This window comes from Perca fluviatilis, chromosome 6 (genome assembly GCF_010015445.1).
Source record: "Perca fluviatilis chromosome 6, GENO_Pfluv_1.0, whole genome shotgun sequence".
NCBI classification, from domain to species: domain Eukaryota; kingdom Metazoa; phylum Chordata; class Actinopteri; order Perciformes; family Percidae; genus Perca; species Perca fluviatilis.
Genome location: NC_053117.1, coordinates 43,881,744 through 43,900,764, shown reverse-complemented (window position 1 = coordinate 43,900,764; position 19,021 = coordinate 43,881,744). Strand labels below are relative to the sequence as shown.

The 19,021-nt window shown below is 44.1% G+C and overlaps 2 protein-coding genes across 6 annotated transcripts in view; both read right to left on the bottom strand.

Moving 5' to 3' along the window:
• Nucleotides 1–426: 426 nt before the first annotated feature.
• Nucleotides 427–7,034, bottom strand: LOC120560063 (spermatogenesis- and oogenesis-specific basic helix-loop-helix-containing protein 1-like). 5 transcript variants are annotated; one of them, XM_039802166.1, is made up of 6 exons: nt 6,848–7,024; nt 6,306–6,535; nt 4,142–4,292; nt 2,064–2,170; nt 1,694–1,784; nt 427–709 (listed from the first exon to the last, which is right to left on the bottom strand). In XM_039802166.1, exons 2-6 carry the CDS (start codon nt 6,497–6,499, stop codon nt 692–694), a joined length of 561 nt encoding a protein of 186 aa, XP_039658100.1. In that variant the 5' UTR covers nt 6,500–6,535; nt 6,848–7,024; the 3' UTR covers nt 427–691. The 5 variants fall into 5 exon arrangements, with proteins under 5 accessions (XP_039658100.1, XP_039658099.1, XP_039658101.1 ...); XM_039802165.1 differs by having other exon boundaries at nt 6,306–6,521; nt 6,848–7,023; XM_039802167.1 differs by having other exon boundaries at nt 6,883–7,023.
• A 1,269-nt stretch (nt 7,035–8,303) lies between these two features.
• The window catches only part of med27 (mediator complex subunit 27), a 23,589-nt gene continuing 12,871 nt past the window's right edge, over nt 8,304–19,021 (bottom strand). The window contains exons 4-8 of the mRNA XM_039803760.1: nt 12,323–12,416; nt 9,954–10,061; nt 9,620–9,661; nt 9,456–9,533; nt 8,304–8,524 (exon numbers count right to left, since the gene is read on the bottom strand). Of these exons, the coding sequence (XP_039659694.1) occupies nt 8,390–8,524; nt 9,456–9,533; nt 9,620–9,661; nt 9,954–10,061; nt 12,323–12,416 (457 nt within the window). The 3' untranslated portion in view covers nt 8,304–8,389. The remainder of the gene's footprint in view (nt 8,525–9,455; nt 9,534–9,619; nt 9,662–9,953; nt 10,062–12,322; nt 12,417–19,021) is intronic.

Below are 19,021 nucleotides of genomic sequence, written 5' to 3'. Positions count from 1 at the left end.
ATACTTCTGACCTTTGATGAAAGTGATAAAAAAAATACATAAAGATTCTCCCTCGCTTGATTCTGACATTTAGCAAATGCAAAAAATATGTTAATATGTATTGATCTAAAACAGAAAAAGTTTACTCTGATTTAATGTATGACAGTAAAGAAATAAATGTTTTTGTGGTTTGTTTTGAAGTGTATGTAAATATCTGGTTTCAACTGTATATACATACATATATATAAACACACATACACATACATATACACCGTATATATACAGTATATACTGTATATATATATTTACACCGGATATATACAGTATATACTGTATATATAAATATATATATACACCGTATATATACAGTATATACTGTATATATAGTTTGATGATGATGATGAAGACTGACCTTCCTCACATTAACACATAAAACAGGACAGCTGATTGATGATCAATACAACACGTTTATTGTCGTTAAACAAACTGAATACAATGAAATAATGAGGTTATTGATCTGAACTCTGATCTCTACAGGAAATCAGTTCCTTCAAAATAAAAGACCCAAACTCTGAATACAACTTTCCTTTAACAACAGATTTATACAGTGAGACATACCATAAAGTAATTTTAATACTGCAGTACTGGGACTACATCGTGCAGACTTGACTGTTGCAATGGCGACCAGCAGGATGACTCCGACACCACAAAGTTACAATGAGACACGAAGCTGCAGAAGAAGAACAGAAAGACTATCAACCTAAACAGGAAGTGAACACAAGGTGAAGCACCAGTTTTACCACGGGCGCCAGTCGCTGGAAAACAGGTTTCCCTCAAAGCCATTATTAAAAAGGCAGTTTTAGGGTTATTATTTAGCTGACAGGGTAACAATATGAACTCATAAGTTTCTTATAAATAAAACATTCAGCTTGAAAAAACAAAACAAGAAATCATATAAGAAATCTTACCACCAAGACTTCAAACTGAAGATAATATCAAACAGGTTTTAAGGTCCAAACTGGAGAAAGACTGACTGGGACTGAGTTTATCACATTTCACCTAACAATGGAGCCTACAGCAAGACTCTCAGGATTTCACTCAGAGATTACTGGGCATCAGGACTTCACTCAGAGATTATTGGGCATCGGGATTTCATTCAGAGATTACTGGGTATCAAGATTTCACTCAGAGATTACTGGGCATCAGGACTTCACTCAGAGATTATTGGGTATCAAGATTTCATTCAGAGATTACTGGGTATCAAGATTTCACTCAGAGATTACTGGGCATCAGGACTTCACTCAGAGATTATTGGGTATCAAGATTTCATTCAGAGATTATTGGGCATCAGGATTTCATTCAGAGATTATTGAGTATTGGTCTGAGACAGAGGAGTCACTGGGAGAGATGTTAGGTGGAAGGTGGGTGTTCAACACAAAGTGTCTTTATTATCCATGGAGGACACTTTGGTTTACAGCCAGCTGTACATAGACAACAAACAGCAAAAAACACAACACAATAATTACAAAGATTACATTTTAAGAAAGTCTTTGACAATGCTAATGGCAACAGGAATAAATGACCTTTTCAAGTACCTGAACAGGTATGGAAGAGAAAACAACTTGTATCGCTTTAGTCAACGTTTATGTCACCTTTTCCAACATTTGACCGTTTTGGAAGCATTCAACAGAACTGAACAAGTAGAGTAGAGTACCTGTCTGTCTGCCTGCCCGTCTGCCTGTCTGTCTGCCTGTCCGTCTGCCTGTCTGTCTGCGCCTGTCGTCTTCAGCTGGACGCGTCCACTCCTGCAGGATCAGATTCAGATTAAATTAAACTCTTCTGTTTTTTTAAAGATATTTTTTGGGCGTATTAGGCCTTTATTTTGACAGGACAGCTGAAGAAATGAAAGGGGAAAGGGGGGGGGGGACATGCAGCAAAGGGCCGCAGGTTGGAGTCGAACCCGCAGCTGCTGCGTCGAGGAATAAACCTCTATATATATGGGCATGCGCTCTTCCACCTGAGCTACCTGGGCGCTCAACTCTTCTGACTTAGATAAAATATGTGAAGAGCCGTTTCTGTCTCACCTGTTGAGCTTCTTCTTCTCCTGCTCGGCAGCCATCTTGTTTCCAGCCTCCCGGCTTTCCTGACTCTGCCGCAGCCAATCAGCATGCAGCTCAGCAGGGGGACACAGCTGACATCATCATCACCATCATCAGACCACATAAAGAGAGAGAGTTAAACAGCTGTTAGATATTTTCTCTTCATCTCATGTTCCGATTATTATTATTATTATTATTATTATTATTATTATATAGCTAATATTAATGGATAGAGCATGTGTGACGTCACCCATTGGTTTGTGCAGACCTGCTCTGAGGCTTTGAGTTTGCCATTACAGGCGCTGTCATCGTGGTTGCATTACAAACGGATGTGACGATTTGAAGTCGAGAGGTTGGAGCTGGGGAGGAGCTGGGGAGGAGCGGGGGAGGAGATGGGGAGGAGCTGGGGAGGAGCGGAGGAGGAGCTGGGGAAGAGATGGGGAAGAGATGGGGAGGAGATGGGAAGGAGATGGGGAGGGATCGGGGAAACATGGGGAGGAGATGGGAGGATGGAAGAGATGGGGAGGAGATGGGGAGGAGGGAGGAGATGGGAGGAAATGGGAAGGAGATGGGAAGGAGATGGGAAGGAGATGGGGAGGAGATGGGGAGGATCGGGGGAGACATGGGGAGGAGATGGGGAGGATCGGGGAAGAGATGGGGAGGAGATGGGGAGGAGATGGGGAGGAGCAAGGGAAGGAGATGGGGAGGAGATGGGGAGGAGATGGGGAAGAGATGGGGAGGATCGGGGGAAGAGATGGGGAGGAGATGGGGAGGAGCAGGGGAGGAGGAGATGGGGAGGAAATGGGAAGGAGATGGGAAGGAGATGGGAAGGAGATGGGGAGGATCGGGGAAGAGATGGGGAGGAGATGGGGAAAAGATGGGGAGGAGATGGGGAGGATCGGGGGAGATGGGGAGGAGATGGGGAAGAGATGGGGAGGAGATGGGGAGGATCGGGGGAGGATCGGGGGAAGAGATGGGGAGGAGATGGGGAGGAGCAGGGGAGGAGATGGGGAGGAGATGGGGAAGAGATGGGGAGGAGATGGGGAGGATCGGGGTAGGAGATGGGGAGGACGGGGAAGAGATGGGGAAGGAGATGGGGAGGAGATGGGGAGGAGATGGGGAGGATCGGGGGAAGAGATGGGGAGGAGATGGGGAGGAGCAGGGTAGGAGATGGGGAGGAGATGGGGAGGAGTGACAACTGTTGTTTTAGCTCAGTGGAAGCTCGTAGACGTAGCTGCAGCTAATCCGTGTTACTAGCACCGATTCGGCTCTTTCTTTTTTTATATCGACTGTACTCGCATATTTATAGTGATCAAGATTAATGTAAAAATTGGCCGGAATTCTCCCTTAAGCGGGGAGAGCAGCAGTACAGGATCCCCATAGGGTACAAAACAGAGCAGCATCAATGACAACAGACACAACATTGATTAAGTCAGACAAAATCAATTAAAAGGAGGAGCTGGGGTGGAGCTGGGTTGCAAGCGCTAGCAGAGATGGAGCAAGGTAGGCTGGGAAAAGCAGTTTATATAGAGTGCACTTTTTGAAAATCCAATCTAAAGAGGGAATCAGCTGAGCCATCAGCTGGTGAGCCGGCTGAGGAACTGTCAGCTGTGAGCCGAGCTCGACTCCGTGACCTGCCACAACTTATGCTAGGTTTCATTTTTGTTAGATAAATTCTACATTTCCAAACTTAACAATAGTGTCAATAATATTATTAATGGCAGTTGGGTTAGGGTTAATAATATGATCCAACTATTAGAAACTGTATAATATAGGTTAGATGTTATTAATCATAGAAATATTAACGTTCTAGTCTTGCTAACTGCATGCTGTTCAATAGCCAGCAGATGGAAATGAGCTTATTTAACCAAGTTAATGTTATATAACATACTATAAAGTCTACATCCGCTGGTTAAGCAGGGTAGTCTGAGATGGAGAGCCTTTTCTCTTCTTCAACCAGTCCCTATGCTCTGTCCATTCATATTTACAGTCTATGGCTGGGACTACTTCCTGGTGAGTTGTACCTGTATGCTGGGACAGGACTACCTCCTGGTGTGTTGTACCTGTATGTGTTGGTCTTGGGCTGCCACTACATCCTGGACTGTCTCCAGGAAAGCCACCGTAGTCTCCAGCACGGTCACCATGTCGACTCGGCCGCCGTGGATTGTGGGTAGCAGCTGCCGCAGCGTGCTGCAGCTCTGAGTGATGCGTTTCCTGTCAGAGATGAGTCATCATCTGGACACCTGGATCATGTGACCACAGTGATGACCTCACACAGCAGGTTTTATATTAAGAATACAGAATAAGATATTCTGCCTCAGGCCGAGCAGAGAAAACCTGGAGCGCATTTATTCAAATTCAAATGAATAAAAACAAATATATAACTAAATAATAAGAGCTGTCCCAGATGAACTCAACCGCCGGGGGGTGTTTACTGTTAATTGTACTGTAAGTCTGTGCTACCAACATTGCCATCTTGAGTTCAGCTTGCTTCACGTTTTATGCCTCTGTCTGTTCTTTCATGATGATGGATGAAATCGCCCGTGCGCCCTTATGTGCCTCTTCTTTTTTTAATCGTTTTTAACTGCTCTTTAATGTTTTATGTAAAGCACTTTGAATTGCCCTGTTGCTGAAATGTGCTATACAAATAAAGCTGCCTTGCCTTGCCTTCTGCGTGAGGATGCTGCTGTGTTTTAATGTGCTGGGTAATGTCATTTTTCCCACCGTGCGCTACATTAAAATCAATGCGACACACCTTACAAAAAGTCCGGAGGTTGTCGATATGACGAGGTAAGATGCATGTGAATTGTGGCGCCCAACACTGTTGAAATTTACAGCTATATTTCGATTTCTTTGCGGGAACACCACCTTCACCTGCCATTTTTAGCTGCTCGCTTTCAGGTCTGAACTTTCCGCGAAGCTTGCTCAGAGATCAACTGAGCAACTGGGTTATAGGTTGCCAGGTTGAGGGTTATAGGTTGCCAGGTTGAGGGTTACAGGTTGCCAGGTTGAGGGTTATAGGTTGCCAGGTTGAGGATTATAGGTTGCCAGGTTGAGGGTTACAGGTTGCCAGGTTGAGGGTTACAGGTTGCCAGGTTGAGGGTTATAGGTTGCCAGGTTGAGGGTTACAGGTTTCCAGGTTGAGGGTTATAGGTTGCCAGGTTGAAGTGACTAATGTTCAATGTTCAATTTATTTATAAAGCACATATTAATACAACAAAAGTTGACCACAGTGCTGTACAAGAAATAAAATAAAACAATCTTCAAGACATTTAAATTCTGGACCTTGCCACCAACATAAAAAAATTTTTTCACTTCTTTAACACCACACACAAAAATTATCAAAAGCCAGAGTAAAAAAGTAAGCTTTCAAATGTCGTTTAAACTCTATAAGAGAGGAACATTCCCTAATATAAGGAGGTAAGCTATTCCACAGCCTGGGAGCAACGGCCGCAAAAGAGCGATCCCCTGGGTTGAACATTGTATATGGTAGATTGTGTGAATAGGCTAGCGGCCTTAGAGGGTGAGAAGTGGCCTTAGAGGGTGAGTAGAGACCTCATAGGGTGAGTACAGGCCTTAGAGGGAGAGCAGAGGCCTTAGAGAGCGAGTAGAGGCCTTAGAGGGCGAGTAGAGACCTTACAGGGTGAGTAGAGCTCTTAGAGGGTGAGTAGTGGCCTTAGAGGGCGAGTAGAGACCTTAGAGGGCGAGTAGAGGCCTTATAGGGCGAGTAGAGGCCTTAGAGGGCGAGTAGTGGCCTTAGAGGGTGAGTAGAGGCCTTAGAGGGTGAGTAGAGGTCTTAGAGGGTCAGTAGAGGCCTTAGAGGGTGAGGCATTAGAGGGTGAGTAGTGGCCTTAGAGGGTGAGTAGAGGCCTTAGAGGGTGAGTAGAGGTCTTAGAGGGTCAGTAGAGGCCTTAGAGGGTGAGGCATTAGAGGGTGAGTAGAGGCCTTAGAGGGTGAGTAGAGGTCTTAGAGGGTGAGTAGAGGCCTTAGAGTGTGAGTGGCCCTCCAGCGATCCAGACTCAACGTTTGGAGCGTTTTGGGGGGTTAGGTTAAGGCCTTTGGTGCAGCATCGGGGACTGCCATTGGACAGAACACACTGAGCGTAAGAACACAAGTGTGCGGGTCGAGTCTTCAAACATCTCCATCTCTGTTCGCCTCACGTTAAATCCTCTAATGTGAACACAGGAAGTGCCCCTTCACAATAAAAGCCCAGGTGATAGTCGGTACCTGCGGTGTCTCTCCAGTAAAACACAACTGCTGCTCTTCATCCTCAGACTTTCATCCTCCTCTTCCTCTGCAGGGGCAGCAGCCGCCTGCAGAGCGGCAGAGTCAATGGTGGACAAAGTCTGACCCCTAACAGAACCAGGACCAGAACCAAAACCAGGGCCGGGACTGGTCTCTGCAGACGGTCGGTCAGTCATCTGGATCTGAACCGGGATCAGTCTGCACCAGATTATCTCAAACAAAGAGAAAAGTAGATTTTTACAACAGGAATTAGAGGAGAGAAACTAAAGTTATATCTGTGGATAACATTTCAGTGTCCCAGTCAATCTGAAGTCCTATGAGTTCTCTTTATGTCATATCTGAAATAGTTTATATGTAACCATAAACTCTTCATGTGTCTGCTAATCTTTCTGGTTGTAGGTTTCTTTGTGTTTTAACATCCAGGCCAGGGGACTACAAACACACACAGCCTTCAACTCAGGTATAATCATAACTTTTATTCATTTACTCGGTCTCCTTCTTAAAATAAGGGAACAGAAGCTCACCTGAGTGTTGGAGTCAGTCTGTGAATGAGCCTCACCTGTCCTCCAGGTGCAACAACTTCCGGGTCACATGATGCCTTCAGGACTTCTTCTTAATTAGGGTTTTACTGCAGTTCGCATCCCATGTGTCATTACTGCCTCCTACTGGTGATAACCGTCAGCTATTATTTTATCACATTACAGCTTTTAAATAATTAATTTACTGATAGTGACTGGTTGTGTCCGGTTAGCCCCCAATAATATCGCTGCCACTGGTTGGATGTTCCCTCTGAAGGAAAACGCTGGAACCCTGTAGACCTTCAGGTCTTCGCTGGAGATTTGAACTTTCCGGCTGCAGCGTCGGTGAGACGCTGCAGTCTGAATGTCAGACTTTATTTTATTAAATAATATCTGAAATATTAAATATCAGGAGACACAATGTCACCGTTTCTTCACTGCTGCTTCTCTGTTAACTCTGTTAGCTGATTCTTCTTTCTGATATAATAAATATATATACTATACCGAGTTAACCTACAGTAGAACATGATATAATATATAAACTATACCGAGGTAACTTACAGTAGGACATTATATAATAAATATATATACTCTACTGAGGTAACTTACAGTAGAACATAATATATAAACTATACCGAGGTAACTTACAGTAGAACATTATATAATATATATATTATACTGTGGTAACTTACAGTAGAACATAATATATAAACTATACCGAGGTAACTTACAGTAGAACATTATATAATATATATACTATACCAAGGTAACTTACAGTAGAACATGATATAATATATAAACTATACCGGGTAAGATACTACAGTAGAACATATAATATATATACTATGACAGGTATTTAATATATATACTATACTGAGGTAACTTACAGTAGAACATGATATAATATATATACTATACAGAGGTAACTTACAGTAGAACATGATATAATATATATACTATACCGAGGTAACTTACAGTAGAACATGATATAATATATATACTATACCGAGGTAACTTACAGTAGAACATGATATAACATATACTATACTGAGGTAACTTCCAGTAGGACATGATTTGATGATGTATATTTCTTGATTAATCTGGATTTAAAGGCTGTAAACTAATGAATAAATCAGTTATCAGATGACTGACAGAGTTGGACACAATAGCATTCAGCTGTCCAATCGAGTTTGAGCAAGTCAAAGGTCATGAGCCTGCATGAATCATCATATCATTAATAATAATAAGAAAGCTGGAAGCTTCATTTGTATGATAATGTTGTGCCTGTCTTTATGAGAGAAAGGTCTCCTGGTGAAGGTCACTGATTATTGTTTCTATATGGTATTTCTGTTCAGCTTCAGCCGAATCATTTCTCAACTCACTTATTACATTTATTTAGATAAAAGCAGATCTTTCACCACTGAAACACACACCACCATCAAAAATGAAAATCAAACTTTATTCAAACTTCTTTTTACAAAATACAAACAGAAAAACTAGACAGAGGACAGGAAGTGTGTGTTTACAGGATAAACAGGAAGTGTGTGTTTACATGCGACAGGTGTCGTGAAAGGCCTCCAGGGTCCTAAAGTCCCTCCACGTTGGAGGAAGCCCGTCCTGCAGGAAACGACCACAGCGCTGACATGGAGACTGGAAGAGTTTAATGTAGCTCCGCAGCCAGGTCTACGGAGAGACAGACAGGTAGCGAGACAGGTAGGCAGAGAGACAGGTGGAGAGAAAGAGACAGACAGGCAGAGAGACAGGCAGTTTGAGAGACAAACATACAGGTAGGTAGAGAGACAGGTCGAGAGACAAACAGGCAGACAGACAGAGTTTAAAAGATAATTTCGTTCTTTTCCACCCTGGACTCTCTGTCTCCATGTGTGTGTGTCTGAGTGTCTGATGTAAACAACAATCTGTGAAACTGGTCCAGTATTAAACCAGAACCAAGCTGTAATGTAACCCTACAGGACTAATGTTCAGCAGCAGTTAGAGTCACTAAAAGTTCTGTTGTTGCTGCTGACAGACTCACATTATTATTTTAAGTGTCTGACAACATTATGGGATGGATCCCTACAGAGATAGACCTTTTAGTTAAAGAGTAAGATCCTTTTAGTTTAACATGAAACAGCCCCGAAATCACCATCACCAAACTCCACCAGACTCCATGTAAATAATCAGGACTTTTAGCGTGTATAGAGCCAGCATATCTCCACCAGACTCCATGTAAATAATCAGGACTTTTAGTGTGTATAGAGCCAGCATATTTCCACCAGACTCCATGTAAATAATCAGGACTTTTAGTGTGTATAGAGCCAGCATATTTCCACCAGACTCCATGTAAATAATCAGGACTTTTAGTGTGTATAGAGCCAGCATATCTCCACCATCTGTAAATTTTTTCAATCTCCACATGATATGAATTAAGGGTTTATTCCAACCAAACCAGAGTGGTGATTGTTGGAACAGTGGAAAGATGAACCAAGACGGCTTTTGATAGTTTTATTTAGTTTCTGTCCACTCTGAATGAAGTGTGATTTACAATGATTAAAGTCCTGATTATTTACATGGAGTCTGGTGGGTTTGGTGATGGAAACTAGAAACTGTGTCTCACCATGAAGGAGCGGACGACGACGTCGGGCATCTGGGGCAGCTGGTAATGTAGCAGGGCAGTAGTGGCATGGTCCGTTACCTAGCAACAACACAACCAATCAGAGCGCTACTCACTCAGCTCAGCTGTGCAGTTTTCGGATTGGTTGAGAGGAGGAAGTGTCTTACCTTCTGGAACACCTGATACTGAGACTTGGTCCATATGTCCAGCTGAGGAGACAGACAGATAGAAAGACAGAGACAGAGAGAGAGAGACAGAGAGAGAGAGAGAGATAGAGAGAGACAGGTAGAGAGACAGACCGTTAAAAAACTTCTTCAGTCACAGTTGTTTTTCTTTTTTTGTTAAAACTTGTCAAAATATATTTTTACTTTACAAGTATCCTACAAAGTATAATTTACTTCTCATATGTTCATATCAAATATAAATTATAATCTCTTGCATATCTATTCAATATTAACCCATTATTAAAATATTTTAGTAAAAAAACGTAAACAAACAGACCTTTCCGTCCTCGCTGTAAACGTTCTCGTTGAAACCTCGAACGATAGTTCTGTCGATGAACAGCGAACGCATCACGACGATGGCCTTCAACACTTTCCCCAAGGTCACCTGAGAGACAGACAGGTAGAGACAGACAGGAGAAAGGCAGACAGACAGGAAAGAGAAAGACAGGTAGAGACAGACAGGTAGAGACAAAGAGGAGAAAGAGAGATCGACAGGTATAGAGACAGACAGGTCGGTTACTGTTGGATCAATAACGTTTTTATCATTTTAAGACTGATGACACCGTCAGAACTCGATAAAGGAGGAGGGTTCTGTTTTCAGTCTGTCGAGCAGACCCCTCCCTGTGGACCAGACCCCTCCCTGTGGACCAGACCCCTCCCTGTCGACCAGACCCCTCCCTGTCGAGTAGACCCCTCCCTGTCGACCAGACCCCTCGCTGTCGACCAGACCCCTCCCTGTCAAGTAGACCCCTCCCTGTGGACCAGACCCCTCCCTGTCAAGTAGACCCCTCCCTGTGGACCAGACCCCTCCCTGTCGACCAGACACCTCCCTGTCGACCAGACCCCTCCCTGTCGACCAGACACCTCCCTGTCGAGTAGACCCCTCCCTGTCAAGTAGACCCCTCCCTGTGGACCAGACCCCTTCCTGTCGAGTAGACCCCTCCCTGTTAGGGCTGCACGATTATCGCCAAAATGATAATCACGATTATTTTGATCAATATTGAGATCACGATTAATTATCACGATTATTTGTTGATTTTAGCCAAAACAAATTTTATTGTCACATAATTATATAATTATAACTGCTTTTACATCCATATTGTGCTACATTCCTCCTTTATTGAAGGATACTGTGAAGGAGTATGCCATTTCAGCTGTTGTGCGACCGCTTTCCACACATGCATGTTTGCCGTGAAAGATACAGGCAACGCAATTTTCTGTTCACGTTAACGGCGCATGTGGTGCCTGGTATCTACCAGACGAAATAGCTACGCGGATTTCTGTGGCTCATTATACTGCCACTTACATGTCTGCGTTGCGCTCTGATGCTCCGAAACCCACGTTAGAGGCAACATAAACATTGCTGAATGTCACGCTAGTAAACACTAATAACACGTTACACTGCAGGTAATGTTAGCCTACCGTTAGCCACAGTAGCTGACTGCTAAACAGTGTAGTGTGTCTGTATTTCACTGTAGGATTCCAATAGCAGGACGTCCAACAGTCTGCTGCTAAAGCTATGAGCTAAAAGACACAAACTAGCACTGGTCACTGCTGTTGTCTGAAAAACAACACAGACGGGACAAAACGTTGCGTTTACTGGTAAACTGGTAAACATTGTGACCGGCTTAGGATGACCGACTGCTACCTGTTGTGGAATTTTCCTCACGTTACTCTGTCCTCTGTGACTGTCTACATCTAGAAACTAAGCTGCGCGGTGCAGGCAGGGAACAGCTCTGATTGGCTCATGGAGACATGTGATCAGACAGTGGTTTATGGAGCGCTAGATTGGCTTTGCAAAAACTGTTCTATGAAGGGAATGACGCATTTTAAATATCGCTCGATCACGCAAATTTGATCGTGGGAAGCCAAAATCGTGATCGTGATTAAAATTCGATTAATTGTGCAGCCCTACTCCCTGTCAAGTAGAACCCTCCCTTTAGAGAAGACACCGCCCCTCCATGTTGTCCCCTGTCCCCCACAATGAAAACTACAACACCACATCGGATCTAGCTAGACCGGAAACAAAACAACAGGCACACCGCACACACTTGTTTGGGCTTGGAGCCGGCCGAAGAGTAGCAGGCTAACATTACGTTTTGAGTGGATGGTGAGTGCGAGACGCAGAAATGGACGCCAATAAGATTCTGAATGGAAAATTTACTTTTAAAAAGTTGCCAAATGGTTCCATTGACGAGACCAAAGTGACCTGTGTATTTGGTGGTTGTGAACTGAGCTATCATCGCAGCACGTCCAGTCTGAAATACCACTTGATGGCCGAGCACACAGCTGATGGCCGAGGACGCAGCTGATGGCCGAGCACACAGCTGACGGCCGAGCACGCAGCTGACGGCCGAGCACGCAGCTGACGGCCCAGCACGCAGCTGATGCCAATTCTCCCCGCAAAGCCAGGCGACAAAAGCACAAAGCAAGCCAATCCACTTTTCCATGCTGATAAGAGCATTCAAATGAAAAAAAAAAATAATGGGACAAAAAGAAATCACGGGACATTTAGAATAGATAAAAATGTGCGATTAATTGCGAGTTAACTATGACAATGCGATTAATTGTGATTAAATATTTTAATCGTTTGACAGCACTAATATATATATATATATATATATATATATATATAATTATAACTACCAGCAGCACAGCCGACGTCCCGTTGGGTCTAAACAGCTCGATGGTCATATCAGGAAACATCCTGCCGATCCGAGAGATGACGTCATCCACGTACCTGCACACAGTATCACAGGAGATAGATAGATAGATAGAGATATATATAGATATATATATATAGAGATATAGAGATATATAGATAGAGATATATATAGATATAGATAGATAGAGATATAGATATAGATAGATAGAGATATATATATATATATATAGAGATATAGATATATATATATATATATATATATATATATATATATATATATATATAGACACACACACACTACCGGTCAAATGTTTTAGAACACCCCAATTTTTCCAGGTTTTTATTGAAATTGATGCAGTTCAATGTCTTATTGTAATCTGAAATGAAAAAATTGAACAAATGAACAATTTAAGTTAAAAAATAAATCATGGAATCAATTTATAAACCAAAATGTATTCTAATTTTTGACTCATCAGAGTAGCCCCTTTGGCAGATATAACAGCTCAACACACTCGTGGCATTCTTTCTACAATGGAAATCAAATATTCTTCAGAAAGTTCTTCCCAACTCAGAAGAAGAAGTTCCCATAAATGTGTGGCACTTGTAGGTTGCTTTGCTTTCACTTTTCTGTCCAGTTCATCCCAAACCAGCTCAATGGGGTTTAAGTCTGGTGACTGTGCTGGCCACTCCATGTTTTTAAGCTTACCATCATGTTCTTTTTTGCTAAGGTAGTTCTGGCATAGCTTGGACTTATGTTTTGGGTCATTATCTTGCTGTAGGATGAACCCCTGACCAACTAGGCGCATACCAGAGGGTACTGCATGGTGCTGCTAAATGCTGTGATAGCCGTTTTGGTTCAGGGTGCCTTTCACTCTGTACAAATCACCGACCCTGGATCCAGCAAAACAGCCCCAGACCATCACGCTTCCTCAAAGTCAAAGTCAAAGTCAGCTTTATTGTCGATTTTTCATATGTCCCAAACATACAAAGCAATCAAAATTACGTTTCCCTCCATCCCACGGTGAAGACAAAAAAACATGTAGTTTAATAAAACTAAAATAAACTAAAAAATAAAAATTAGACATTTAAAGTTAAGTGACAAGTCAAGTGACATGATAGTGCAAAGACAGTTTCGGTCATAGCAAACATGAGAAGTGTGCAAATGGCATGATAGTTCAAAGACAGTTCGTCAAGAAAAAGAACAGCACTTGAAGTGTGCAAATGGCATTGTAGTGCAAAGCCAGTTCAGTCATAGCAGTCATAGCAGCATCAAAGTGTGCAAATGGCATGGTAGTGCAAGGACATCGTTGGGGAGGGGGTTGTGTCATCTTCTTGACGGCCTGGTGACTGAGGGGAGAGAGTTCAGCATCCTAACAGCCTGGTGGATGAAGCTGTTGTTGTTTCTGGTAGTGCGGGAGTAGAGGCTCCTGTACCTCTTCCCAGATGGCAGAAGGCTGAACAAATTGTGAGCTGGATGACTTTCATCGCTCACAATTGTGGTCGCTTTGCGGATGAGACGGGTGGAGTATATGTCTTTCAGGGAGGGGAGTGGAGCACCAATGATCTTTCTGGCTGTGTTAATTATGCGCTGAAGAGCTTTCCTGTTGTATTCAGTGCAGCTCCCACCCCACACAGTGATGCAGCTGGAAAGGATACTCTCAATGGTTCCTCTGTAGAATGTGGTCATGATGGGTGATGGAGCACTTGCCCGTCTGAGTCTGCGCAGGAAGTAGAGACGCTGCTGAGCCTTCTTCACCAGAGATACAGTGTTGGTGGTCCAGGAGAGATCTTCACAAATGTGCACCCCCAAGAATTTGGTGCTACTCACTCTCTCCACGTCGGCACCATCGATGGACAATGGCAGGTGTTCGGTGTGACCTCTCCGGAAATCAACAATGATCTCTTTGGTTTTTTTGATGTTCAGCAGGAGGTTGTTGTTTCCGCACCACGTGGTCAGGAGGTCTACCTCCTTCCTGTAGTGAGGATCGTCTCCCTTGGTGATGAGACCCACTAGAGTTGTATCGTCCGCAAACTTAATAATGTGATTGGTGTTATGAGTTGTTATGCAGTCGTGTGTCAGCAGCGTGAAGAGCAGTGGACTGAGCACGCAGCCTTGAGGGGTCCCTGTGCTCAGTGTGATGCTGCTTGAGGTGTTGTTGCCAACACGCACTACTTGAGTCCTCTGACTGAGGAAGTCCAATAGCCAGTTGCAGAGTGAAGTACTTAGTCCAAGTTTATCCAGTTTGCAGATGAGTAGTTGCGGAATTAATGTGTTAAATGCTGAACTGAAGTCTATAAATAGCATTCTCACGTATGTGTCTTTTTTGTCCAGATGGGCAAGGGCTGGATGAAGGGCAGAGCAGATTGCATCCTCTGTAGATCGTTTTTCTCGGTATGCAAACTGATGGGGGTCCAAGGTGGGGGGGAGGATGGATTTGATATGTGACATAACAAGCCGTTCAAAGCACTTCATGATAATTGGTGTCAATGCCACAGGGCGATATTCATTGAAACAAGATGGTACTGGTTTCTTTGGCACAGGTACGATGATGGCGGCTTTGAAGCATGCTGGAACTGTGGCTTGGTTCAGGGAAGTGTTGAAGACATCTGTAAAGACCTCCTTCAGCTCCTCTGCACAGTCCTTCAGTACTCGACCCGGAATATTGTCTGGACCTGTTGCTTTGCGGGAGTTGATAGTGGCGAATGTCCTCTTCACGCTGGCGGTGGAGAGGCACAGGGGCTGATCATGGAGAGGGGGAGGGGTCTTCTGTGGCCTTGTGTTGTGTTGTTCTTCAAAGCGTGCGACGAAACTGTTTAGGCTGTTGAGCAGAGAGGGGTTGCTCTCGCAGCTCTGAGGCGCAGGCCTATAGTCCGTGATGGCCTGAATGCCCTGCCAGAGGCTCCGTGCGTCTCTGCTGTCTCTGAAGTGAGCGGTTATCTTATGTGTGTGATCCTGTTTTGCTTTCCTGATGCCACGGGACAGGTTAACTCTCGCTGTTTTCAGTCCAGATTCATCCCCGGCTCTGAAGGCTATATTTCTTGTTCTCAGCAGTCTAAGAACATCACCTGTCAACCATGGCTTCTGATTAGCCCGAGTGATGATGTTTTTTGTGTGGGTCACATCATCGATACACTTGGTAATGTAGGAGGTCACAGTGTCTGTGTATTCCTCAATGTCTGTCTGGTTGTTGTAGGTGGCTGCGTCTTTAAACATTCCCCAATCGGTTTTTCCAAAACAGTCTTGAAGAGCCAAAGTTCCTCCCTCTGGCCACACTCTTACCTGTTTCCTAACAGGTTTGATGGCTTTCGCTCTCTGTCTGTATGCTGGCATTAACATAACAGTGATGTGGTCTGAGAATCCGAGGTGGGGGAGGGGGATGGCCTTGTAGGCTCCTTTGTGTGTGGTGTACACTAAGTCCAAGATGTTATTCCCTCTTGTTGGAAAATCAACATGCTGGTGTAATTTTGGAAGGACAGTCTTGAGGTCAGCATGATTGAAATCCCCGGCGAGGATGATGAAACCGTCTGGGTGTGCTGTCTGTTGTTCACTGATAACCTGGTACAGTTCATTTAGTGGCTCATGCCTATCGCTGTTGTTGTTAGTGGGAGGTAAATAAACCGCAACTAGCAAGATCGCGCTGAACTCCCGAGGCACATAGAATGGTCGGCACTTCATGATCATAAACTCCACCAGTGGTGAGCAATGTTTGCACACCACCACAGCGTCTCGGCACCACTCATTGCGGATATAGACACAGACTCCTCCGCCACGCATCTTTCCTCCGTCTATGAGGGCCCTGTCCGCCCGATAGCAAGCTAACTGCTCCAGTTGTACAGCAGAGTCGGGAATGTTGTCATTTAGCCAGGTTTCAGTGAATATGCACACAACAGTCACTCACTGTCCGGTTCGCTGACCTCAGCAGTCGTATGTGATCCATTTTGTTATCGAGTGATCGTACATTTGCCAGGAGAATAGATGGTATGGCTGGGCGAGTTGGGCTAACCGCTAACCTGGCCCGGATGCCTCCGCGCTTGCCCCTCTTCTGCTTCCTCGCACAGCGCTTCCGACGCCTCCTTTCCGGGGGAGGAATAGCAGGCGAGTCCGGTGATATCGTAGGGCGCAGTAGTCCCAACTCTCTTAACTTCTCTGTTGCGTAGTCCAAAACATTGCAAATCTTGTTTCTGCTGATGTCTAGCAGAGCCTGTCGACTGTACTTGTGTTTCAGACGAGACAAACACGTAAGACATCCGGATAAAACTTTTTGAAACGAACATATCACCGCACGGTTGGGACAGAGAGCAGCCGCTGCGTCTGCACGCGCCGCCATTTTGTGATCCTCCATGTTTGACAGTTGATGTCACACACTGAGGAACCATCCTTTCGCCTACTCAACGGCGTACAAAAATCCTGCGAGATGAACCGAAGATTTCAAATTTTGATTCATCAGTCCATAGCACCTTCTTCCAGTCTTCAGTAGTCCATTGACGATGTTTCTTGGCCCAGGCAAGCCTCTTTTTCTTATTCTGACGTCTTAGCAATGGCTTTCTTGCTGCAACTCGACCTATCAAACCTGCAGCTCCAAGTCTTCTGTTTACAGTTGAAACTGAGACTTGCTTATTGCGACCACTATTAAGCTGTGCTTGAAGCTGTTGTCCTGTGAGCCGCCTATCACGCCAGCTGTTGACTCTCAGAAACTTGTCTTCTGATTCTGTTGTGGCTTTGGGTCTGCCAGACCTCTTCCTGTCAGAGTTTCCCCCAGTTTCTAAGTGCCTTTTGATGGTGAAGAATACTGTACTCACTGACACCTTGAATTTCTCTGTAGGAAAGACCAACATTCTTAAGTGTTATGATGGTCTGTCTCTCTTCCATTGTTAATTGCCTTTTTCCTGCCATTTTTATAGCAACACACTACTTTCTGCAGTACAATACTGTTCAAATAATGCTCACGAGGGTACGGTACCACAGTGTGTTCCAACAATACTTTTATACAAACAGAGGGGGTTGTAAGTAATCCAGACCAGTTGCAACACCTGTGGGAATTGGTAGCACCAACTTTCAAAGCTTCATCAACCTCCATTGCTGCAGAACAGCTTTACATTGTTAACCCATTTCTTGTTCCCTGAAAAAGGCCTTTTTGTAAAATACTGAAATGTACATTATTTTTCAGTTTTGGGTAACCTTACTTTTTTTTTTAACCTCAAGCAGTTCACCACTTACCTTTGTACCATTTCAAGCTATTCATTGGACTTGAACTGCTAAAATTTCAATAAAAAACTAAAACAATTGGGGTGTTTTGACCTTTTTTTTGACCAGTAGAGTATATATACCATATATATTGTTTTGTTATAAATAAGCTGTTAAAAGTAAGAAGTTAATTTGCTTCAAGTCTTATGAGTTCTCTATTTACGTGTCTGTCACTTTAAGACTCTCAGCTGGTAACCGCTATGTCGCGTGAGCGGTAGTTAGGAATCAATGTTCCCTCTAAGCTGCGCGCTTGCGCAATCGCGCACCGCTCGCACATTGTCAGCGCACAAGAAAATCTATGCAGCGCATAGACTCAGTGAGTGACAGGTGTACAGCCAATGATACGATACGGTTCACTTACGCTACGCAGACAATCATAGCATTGACAGTGCTTGTGTATATGCCCTGCCCGCAAATTTACGAATCACACTATGACCACGCCAAGACCCGCCCTACGAAGCAGCTCGATTGGTTGGGGTTAGGCATTTCACCTCGAGTGCATGGACGCCTGGCCAATTGTAGTGTGTGAATGCTATTGAAGGGCGGGTCTTGGCGTGGCCATAGTGGGATTCGTAATATCGCGCCCAGCCCATACGCGCTGTGGCACCGTGAAGGTTAGCTAGCTAACAGTGCGGCTGAGATAAGAGACGGCGACGCAAATGCAAACCCCTTACCATGGCGAAACGAACGGGCAGTGACACATCCACCCTCCAAGCCAAAGTAAAAAAGAAATGCGGTTCTTTTAAGATGGAATGGCTGTCGGAGTATGTGGAAACAGGAGAACAAGTGGTGAAACTGGGTGAGATTTTTTCTTTTTCGAGTGAGACAGGTCTGCTCTGCAAAACATGCAGCGAAGCCAAAGTAACAAGCGAGTTTTCGGGTGGAAAAATGTGGACTGAATGGAAGTTGGACTACCTCAAGCATCACATTCAGCAGAAAACTCATTTGAAAGCTGTTGGAATTGTACGGAGACTCAAGATGGGACAGGGGATTGGTACATTATTGCGGGAGAGCGCAAAAGACTGGGAGAAAAGGAACGAGCTGTTGCACAAAACAAAATCTGACCCCAAGCAAGTTAAAGTTCTCATTGACAATATTTTACTGGCCATCAAAATGAATGCATCAATGCTGTCAGTTCAACAAATCCACGATCACATGGCAAAGTATGTGAGTATACCAGAAAGCTGGCCAAGCAAAAACTAGGCCTTTGAATTTGTGAACTCAATCAATGAGATAGTGCAGAATGAGACTATGTGCAGTGTTAAAAATGCACCTTGGCATACCCTGATAGTACATGCGCACAGACATAACAGTACACAAAATGCTAGTCATATATATTAAATACAGGGAGGAAAATGATGTCAACTATAAAACTGTGTTTGGTGGCATCATCCAGCTGACAGCATGCACTGCTAAGGATATTGTGCAGGCAATA

Bases quoted from the DNA above. Each gene is read 5' to 3' on its own strand.
- LOC120560063 (XM_039802166.1), bottom strand. From the start codon at position 6,499: ATGACTGACCGACCGTCTGCAGAGACCAGTCCCGGCCCTGGTTTTGGT. The intron at 4,293-6,305 runs GTACCGACTATC...CATCTCTGACAG, and splicing joins TTACTGGAGAGACACCGCAG to GAAACGCATCACTCAGAGCT. The intron at 1,785-2,063 runs GTGAGACAGAAA...CTGATCCTGCAG, and splicing joins GAGAAGAAGAAGCTCAACAG to GAGTGGACGCGTCCAGCTGA.